The 8,318-nt window shown below is 53.8% G+C and overlaps 1 protein-coding gene across 5 annotated transcripts in view; it reads right to left on the reverse strand.

Moving 5' to 3' along the window:
• Positions 1-8,318, reverse strand: part of SCN5A (sodium voltage-gated channel alpha subunit 5) — a 76,306-nt gene that overhangs the window by 22,310 nt on the left and 45,678 nt on the right. For 3 of the 5 annotated variants that reach the window (XM_003794467.2, XM_003794463.2, XM_012808011.2), the window contains exons 16-19: positions 5,859-6,299; positions 4,298-4,456; positions 1,438-1,558; positions 496-650 (exon numbers count right to left, since the gene is read on the reverse strand). In XM_003794467.2, coding sequence (XP_003794515.1) covers positions 496-650; positions 1,438-1,558; positions 4,298-4,456; positions 5,859-6,299 — 876 coding nt within the window. Of the gene's footprint in view, positions 1-495; positions 651-1,437; positions 1,559-4,297; positions 4,460-5,858; positions 6,300-8,318 lie in introns of all 5 variants that reach the window. The other 2 variants (XM_023515918.1, XM_023515917.1) reach the window with 1 other exon arrangement.

Here is an 8,318-nt window from a genome sequence, read left to right on the forward strand (position 1 = left end):
CACCGTGGGTGTATGTGGCTGGCGCCTTAGCCACTTGAGCCACAGGCGCCGAGCCAGTGGAAGCTTCTTGAGGCCCTCATCAGAAGAAGATGCTGGCACCATGCTTCTTTTATAACCTACAAAACCATGAGCCAAATAAGCTTCTTTTCTGTATAAATTATCCAGCCTCAGATATTCCTTTATAGCATTGCAAATGACTAAGACAGCCTGACAGGACACCTGATGCTGTATACAGGTGGATGTGTCACCAGAGCTCTAGTGTGGGAGGCTGGGGATCTAGATCAAATTATTTCCTTTTGTGGAACAAATGGGGGGCTGGACATACAGCCTCTGTGAGCCCTTCTTGCTCTGCCCTTCATATGTGCTGTGGGTGTTGAGAGTGTCTGAGCTGATTCCTGCTCTAGGGGCTCAGCAGAGGCTCTGGCCCAGTTTATGGTGTGGCTTTCCAGCTGGAGATTTCCTTTCCTTGCCCTCCCTGCCTCCCCAGGAGGGTACCAGTGCTCCACTGCTGAGCAGGATCATGAAGATGATGAATGTCTCGAACCAGCTGTGCTCCACAATGCGATAGCAGGTCTTGCGCAGCCGCCACCAGACCTTCCCTGGGGCCTGTGTAGTGTCCACTGCACAGCAGGGACAACGCCGGACACAGCCTATGGAAGAGGGTGAAGGTCAGGCCCCGTTCAGGACCTATGAATGTCCATGGCAAAAGTTTGGGTGGATGAGTAAATGGCTGAGAGAAGAGGTTACCATGATGGGGACAGGGCAACATGGTTGGGAGAGGGTTCTGGACACTGCCCTGGTGCCACACACTCAGCAGGCACTCCCTGGAGGGGCTGGATGTACTAAGCACCCAGGGAGTGGATGAAAGGCCTGGTAGGTCTTGGCACAGGCAAGGCTGGGGTTGAGGTGGGTTCCAGCTTATCCTCTGCTCATCCGGGAAATCCTCCTCCTGGGGAAATGCCAGGGTACTCTGTCCCTGGGGCTTCTCCCTGTTTATAGTGCCTGAGCCTTGGAAAAGGCAGATCCTCCCCCAACAGAGATAACCCCCAATACAGATCTTCATTTTATCCCCAGATATCCTCAAAATTTACCATCCATAAACACTACAGATACCAATCATCAATATGGTCACATGTCACACCTGCCTCAAATATTTACAGAGGGCCTACTGTGTGTCAGCACCAACCAGGGCCTGGTAGTATAGGGATAAATTACAGCCAGGCCCTGTTGCCTGTGCAGGCATACAGTGGTGCTACCACACCACAAACGCAGTGTCACCAGTGCTTCATATGGCTGACTTGCCAGACCAAGGAGGAAGCCCCAGGGTCAGAGGAATGGAGGAGGTGGGCAGATATCCAGGTCAGAGTGAGGGTACCCCATGGCACTGGGCCCTTGGGTGGGCCTGAGGCTGGGGTAAAAGGCTTCCCAGGCTGGTACCTTCGGTGAAGCAGTCCTCTGGATCCTTGACGTCCTCACCGAGGTCAGGGATCTGCTCCAGGAGGTCAGCGGTATTGGTCATATCTGCTGTGCTACCTTCAGAGTAGCTGTCCTCCTGGGTCTTATGGGAAGGGTGTGGGGTGTGGTGAGGGAAAGTGTGAGCATGGGCTGAGCAGCAACTTCAGCCTTGAGCCCTGAGCCCAGAGTATGGGGGAGTTTGGGGTTCCCAGAGGGGAGGTAGCCAGACTATCCTCCACCATACACCCTGGAATCTGTGGTCCAGATGGTGTGGGAAGAACCTGACAGAGAGTCACCTTGGGCAAATCAGGGCTGAGCCAAAGCTGGACCTTGGGGCTCCTGGGTCTGCAATTCTGGTCTACTGGAGTCTAAGGGGTGTGGAGGGGTTCTGAGAAAACATAGGGGATGGGAAATTCTGGGAACAAAATAGACATGGGGCAGCAACATGGACACACACTAGGACATAGACCATAGTGGCGGCTTGGCACATGAAGTGGGAACAGGCATGCCACATCCAGAACAGAGTCAGAACCAGGATCACACAGGCACATACAGGCAGTGAGGTCAGACATGAAGAGAACTGGCCAGCAGCCCAGCCCATACTTTTTACTCAATTCTGATGGCTGCAGGTGGTCCTGGGCAGAGAGCTTGGAGTAAGACCAAGAGGGTGCTGGCATCTTCCCTTTCTAGCCTAGCCATGTAGGGGTCTGCTCCCTGACCTTGATAAGCTGATTATAGACAGGCTACAGAGAAACATGTGCATGTGGATATGACCTTGTGAATGTCTGTGTGTCACCCTTATCCATGGGTGCAGGTGGATAAGGGTGTTGCCATGGTCATGGCCCCATTCCCTGCTGTTAGCCCCATGCACCCATTCCCAGCCCCAGGGATTGCTGGCTGCCTAGCTGCCTCCTCTCCAGAAAATAGTCTTCAGACAGAGAGCTGCCATCCTTGAGGGGTGCCCAGCACCAGTGATGGACTGATACAGGAATACAAAGGGCTAGCCTCTCCCTGCCTTGCGTTAAGACAACACTGTGGTATGGTTCATGCTCCAGAGCTCCCTAGGGGACCAGGCTGAGGGAGACTCCAGCTGAGAAGTTGTTCTATAGTTTCTTTCTCTGCCTTATCCTGCTTCTCTTATATCCTTAATGGTTTCTCCTGAAATCAATCTCTCAACAAGTCACTTGCACAGGAGTCCCTATCTCAGGCTCTCCTTCTGGGGAACGTGATGATCCAAAGGCAGGTGTAGCAATGAAGGGGCGTCTGTGAAGGGAATCCTTCACCTGCTTTAGGGCAAGTCAAAACCCCTTGCCTCAGATCAGCTCAGGCCCAGGCTCCACTTAGAGATGGGTTGTCTGAATCTGTGGGTATGCCTGTAATCATACACTGTCTTCTCTTCTCCTTCTTGGACAAATTACTCTTTTCTGGTCTCAATGTCCTCTTTTCAATTTTGAGGTTTGCATAAGGCAAGGGCTAGATTCTGGAGGGGAAAGCAGAGCCTGTTGCTTGGTGCAGGGTAGATCTGTGGCCCGAGGGGTGTTGCTCTGCCCTTCATGGTTCTTTATGGCTCTGAAGGTCCCTTATCCTCCTACCTTCCAGCTCAGCTGGCTCAGCAGGAGCAGGGCTGTGACTGCCAGGCCAGAGATCTTTACACTGTATTTCTCTCCAGCACATGGGGCTGTCATGTGGGAAGACAAGTGCTCAGGATCCTACTGCAAATGAGACAAGGAAGTCTTTTTTCCAGGAAAACCCCAGCCCATCTTTTTCTCTTTTATAGGCTCCACCAGGAGCTTATTTGAAGAAAGGAAGAAATTATAAAACTTGCTCAAAGACCAACATTTCTTGTAAGAATAGTCTGCTAGAGTCCTCTCCTGTGACCTGCCTTTCTTGTGTCTTCCTGTTCCCACATGCCTTCCAGTATTCGAACATCCAGAGAGAGAACCATGAGCTACACGGTTGGGATGATGACTCCACTATGCCCTTGCGCTCCAAAACTGGCCATGTCACAAAGCCATGATTGCCCATGAGCCCATCGCACAAAAGGAAGAAGTCACAAGTGCTAGACTGAGGAGCAGGACAACAGCCACCATGTGCAGTCTCTGATCATGTGACCTCCACACAGTCAGCAATGCCACCAGCCCTTAACTCTGGGGTTCCAAGCTCAATGCTTACAGAGCTAGAAAGTAAGGGAATGCAGTCAGGTAGGTAGGTGGCTTTGTGACAAACCAGAGAGCCCCAGCTAAGAGCCCTACTTGTCTTTGGCAGGGTAGCACCTTTTCCAGTCATTCAAGAGAAGCTAGAAATAATGATTTTTATATAAAAGCCACCAAGTTTTAAATGATGGTAGCTAATTCAAAGTAAAACCTTTTTGTGGGCAGAACAAAACCCAATGGCAGGCTGGATGGGCCTCCTGTTCATGGCCTCTGCTTTGCTTCAGGTAAGAGGCAGCTGGTAGGTGGCAACTATGCCAAGAATGTGTTCTCAGAAACCCTTTGAAGTCCTCTCTGGTTAAGGAGATTCACAGGACAAACATTTGCTAAACAGGACCAAAACACAGAGACACAGTGTGAGGAGAGGGTGAACTCATGGAGGTGATGGGTTAGTCCTGTATCAGAGTCCCAGGCTGGATGTTTTCAGAATTTTGCTAACACCCAGGGCCGTATGCCATCTCTACTCTGTCAGGACAGGGGTGCCACCCTCCCCTCTGCTGACTGGCCTCCCATGCTGCCTGTGGCAGCAGCTGTACTCCCAATAGCAAGGCTTGTCCTGGAACCTTATACAGCTTGGCTTCAGCCCAAGCAGCAGTGCCCAGCTGGCTTCAGGGACAAAGGTGTGTTATTACCTCACTGCACCCTGAGGCCTGGTGCTCTGCTTTCTGCTGCTGCTGCCAGTCTGCCTGAGACTCACTGGCCTCAGCCTCGGAGGAGGCGGTCTCTGACACCTGGCTCCAGGTCCTGGGCTCTGGGGAGGCCTCAGGGCCACCGGATACAGGCTGGGATTCCTGCTGAAGAGACCCCAGCCCATGAACTGTGCCCATGCACCCAGGCAGTGGGTCTCTAGGGCCCTGGCCCTGTAGCCCTCAGGCCCTGCCCAAGCAATTGGGGTACTGCTTCCTGCTCTCCTCATGATCTCTCTGTCTGACTGAAGACACCTTCCCTCAGGGGCACCACATGGACAAGTGGGAGCCTCCTGGTGGGTCCTGGCAAAGGGGCTACAGCCAGACAAACCACTGGCCACCCTGGTATAACTCCCTTTCCTGACTCCCTAGAAGGTACAGCTGGGCCACAATGCCCCACACACAAATGCTGACACTTAGGAAGGACGCTGACTTCCCCAGTGAGTTCCTACGGTACCCTATGCACGCACGCGCGCGCGCGCGCGCGCACACACACACACACACACACACACACCCCAGCATCATGGAGCCAGAGTCAACAGGCTCAAAGAAAGGAGGGAGAAAGAAAAGGAGGGGCAGCCAGAATCCCACTCCTATGCTAAAGATAATTGGAAGCCGTGGTCCTGGCAATGCCACCCCCCTTTCCCAACAGACAAAGCTGCCACCCCAGAACCTGACTCAAAAGGACAGGGTGGGCCTCTGGGACAATAGGGAGGCAGGAGGATGTGAAACCAACCCCAGAGCCACAGATCAAGTTCCACAAGTGCAGAGTGGCTGCTCTCCATAGCCAGGCCGACCAAGTGCAAGCCAGAGGAAGCAGCCAGGATGGGCTCAACTCAAAAGAGAGCCACCCCTTATTGCTTGACCTAAAGACCTAAGGAGAAGACACTGGAACCTGGCTCAGACCAAGGGAAAACTGAGGGGGGGGGGGCTGTCTGCTTTGCCCAGACTCTTGTCCCAAGTGTTAAAAATAACAGGTTAGAAGATAAGATAGTGGTGTCCCTGACACTCCGTCTTAGGGATGCTTATTTTTAAATCTCATAGTTAGCCCTGGGTGAGGGAGGAGGGGACAGTCTGGAGGTCACCACACTCCTCCCTCACTGAGACATTCCACCTTGCTGGTTCTGGAGGGGGACAATAGTTGATGGGAGGAACTGGAGGCCAGGGGCTCTATCCTAGACTTATGAGGAACTCCTGGTAAGCCTTCTCTCTTGCCATGCCTCAATGTCCCTGTCTGTACAACCAGGTCCCCAGAACCAGGCAGAGGACAACAGTACCTCCGAGTCCCCCCATGGACTGGGTTAGGGAGAGAGGGCTGAAAGCTGGGCTGAGTATCACTCTGAGAAGCCAGCTGTCAGAGGGAGGGCCTGTCTTCTACCCCTGGTCCACTCGACACTGAGGCAGTCTGGCTGGGGAAGCTGCTTTGAACAAGGCTGGGTCCCCTGAATAGCGGTGCACTGGGGCCTGTAACAGCAGGTGCTGCACACACGTGGGCATGGGTGCTCACCTGCTTGCTGGACTCTTCCTCAGTGCCCAGGCTGTTCTCTTCATCCTCCTCTTGGTCATCTGTGTCTGACTCAGCCACAGCAATGGGTACACATACAGGCTCTGGATCCCCAGGGGTGCCCTGGCCTGGCTGTTTTACTTCTTCAAACCGCGTTTCCTTGCGGGCTGGAGGTGCCTTCTCCATCTCTGGAGGTGGTGGGGAGCCGGGGGTGCCAATGCAACTGGGCAGCTGGCTGCGGGAGGCAAGGGCTGCAGGCTTCTGGGGCCGCCGCCGCAGGAGCCCACAGCAGAAGTCCCAGGTGGTCCGCTTGACAAAGCACAGGCCCCGATGGATGCGGGCCAGGGCCAGCTGGAGGTTGTTCATCTCACCATCTTCATCAGGGGCTGTCAGGTTGTCTGCACTGAAGGAGCTGAGCAGCAAGGCCAGGAAGAGGTTCAGGACCTGCGGAGGCAGTGGGTTGGGTACTGTGCCATGTCATGGACATGCTGCCTCAGGTCCATTTTGGGGTAACCAAGGCACAGGGACCTTAAGGATTTCTTATAACAAACAGCTCTGAGGCCCACACCCAGATCCCTTATCCTAACCCCTCATTCTCTTGAATATGGAGGGCTTGGCTACAAAAGAAAATTTGAATTCCTCTTTCTAAGGGCTCAGACACAATGTGAATGGAGGATGTTCAGAACCAGGTCTCTGTGTCCTGGCTCAGGTTCAGTGGCAGAACCAGGGTGTTACAGGAAGTGGGTGGCAGAGCCTTGCTCTGGTGCCAGTTTTTTATGAACACAGGTTCTTTCCCTTCATCTCTTCTTGCTGCCATGGGGTAACGGGGCCTATGGGGTCATGGGGGGCACAGGGCGCCTCCCTGGAAAGTGTGAGTCCTGGCAGGGACAAGACAGAATTCCTCCCAGAAGCACCTTGGAGCTCTTGCAGCTTTCCTGGGAAGGAGCACATGTGTCTGTTGGTGAAGGAGAGGTAGTGACCTGCCTCTGAGCTCCCCGCAGAGGCCAGCTCAGTGCTCACAGATCTGGGGCTGCTGCTGTGGCACACATTCTACTTGTGTCCCAGCTTTCTAGGTGAGGGACACAGAGACCTGGGCAGAGAAGGAGGCAACAGCAGAAAGAGAGGCCAGGAGGGTACAGGAAGCCCTCAGGCACCTGGGCTAACTATAGGGTCAAGCCACAGAGAAGTGGCTGTGTGTGGCAGCAAGAGATACCTGGAGAGTGACGTGAGAGAGAAGGCCTGACATACTTTGGCAAGTCAGAGGGGCTGAGGGCTTAGGAGTTCCACATGGCACATGCTTTACTGAGGTCAGTTTTTAGGGCTTACGAATGTAGATCCCTTGAGGGATGTATGTAACCTCTTAGTATTTGGTAGTTCTGGACAACTGCTTGCTGTAAAGATATCCTGCAAGTGTGAAGCTTTAGCTTCTGTTTAAAAAGAGAGCTCCTGCTGTGTGGCAAGGGGCTGGGCTTGGGGGCATTTCCCAGTTTCATGGTGGGTCAATTAAGATGGCAGTGGACTGGTTCCCACACAGGGGTCAGATGGCGCAGGAGCATCACCAGGCCTGCTACGCGCTCAGTGTCTCTTCCACCCAGGCGCCTGATGGCAGGGTCGCATGTGACAGTGGGAGTACAGTTCTCCTTGGAAATCCACTCTGAGCCCCTGTTCTGGTGTCTCATGAGCCCCTGAGAGCCTTCCCCCAGGTGACTCCATACTGGTCAGGCAGCTAGGAATGAGAATGCTGATGAAAGCAGCCTCAGAAACATGCCTTTGCTTTAAAAGTAACACATATTCATGTGGACAGTATAGAAAGTTAAGAGTAGGCAGTCCTATCCTGTCTCTATGGATGACCACTTTTGACACCTGGTAGCCATTTTTAAGTTGTCACTGGAGGGTGGGGTGGGGAATGTGATGTAATTCAGAGCTGCTGTCTACACTGACCTCTCATCTGGCCCTCAGCCTTTGCCCACCAGAGCAGGCATGGCCCACCTCTGTCCCTGGTGGCCTGCTCTGGGTCCCCCACAGCCTTCAGCCACACCTGGCCCTGTATTCCCTGATATACAGGAGTCTTGGGTCCAGGCTGGGGGCAGGATAGGGTGGGGGGTACCTGGGCAGTTCCATCCACCCACACATATCTCAGCTTCAGAAGTCCAACTTCTGGTGCTTCCCTGGCAGTAATGCTGCTGCCGCTCTCCACCCCTGCCTGATCATCACTTCCCATTTCAACGGCAATCTTGTTTCCACCCACGCCAGGCAGCAGCCCAATTCCTTAGGCGGCCAGGGAGGGGGCTGTGTGGGCTGGCATGAGCTTCCCTCCTCCAGCAGCCTCTAATCTTCTTGTCCCCAGCCAGATCCGCTGGGAAATCGTAGGGCTGTGAGTGTGAGGGGTAGCTCAGCCCGGCTGTGGGCTGAAAGCTTGCAAACTCTCAGGCTCCTTAGAACAGACAGAGTCTGGCACTGGGG

Source organism: Otolemur garnettii, unplaced genomic scaffold (assembly GCF_000181295.1).
Source record: "Otolemur garnettii isolate 467f Iridium unplaced genomic scaffold, OtoGar3 scaffold00082, whole genome shotgun sequence".
Lineage (NCBI taxonomy): Eukaryota > Metazoa > Chordata > Mammalia > Primates > Galagidae > Otolemur > Otolemur garnettii.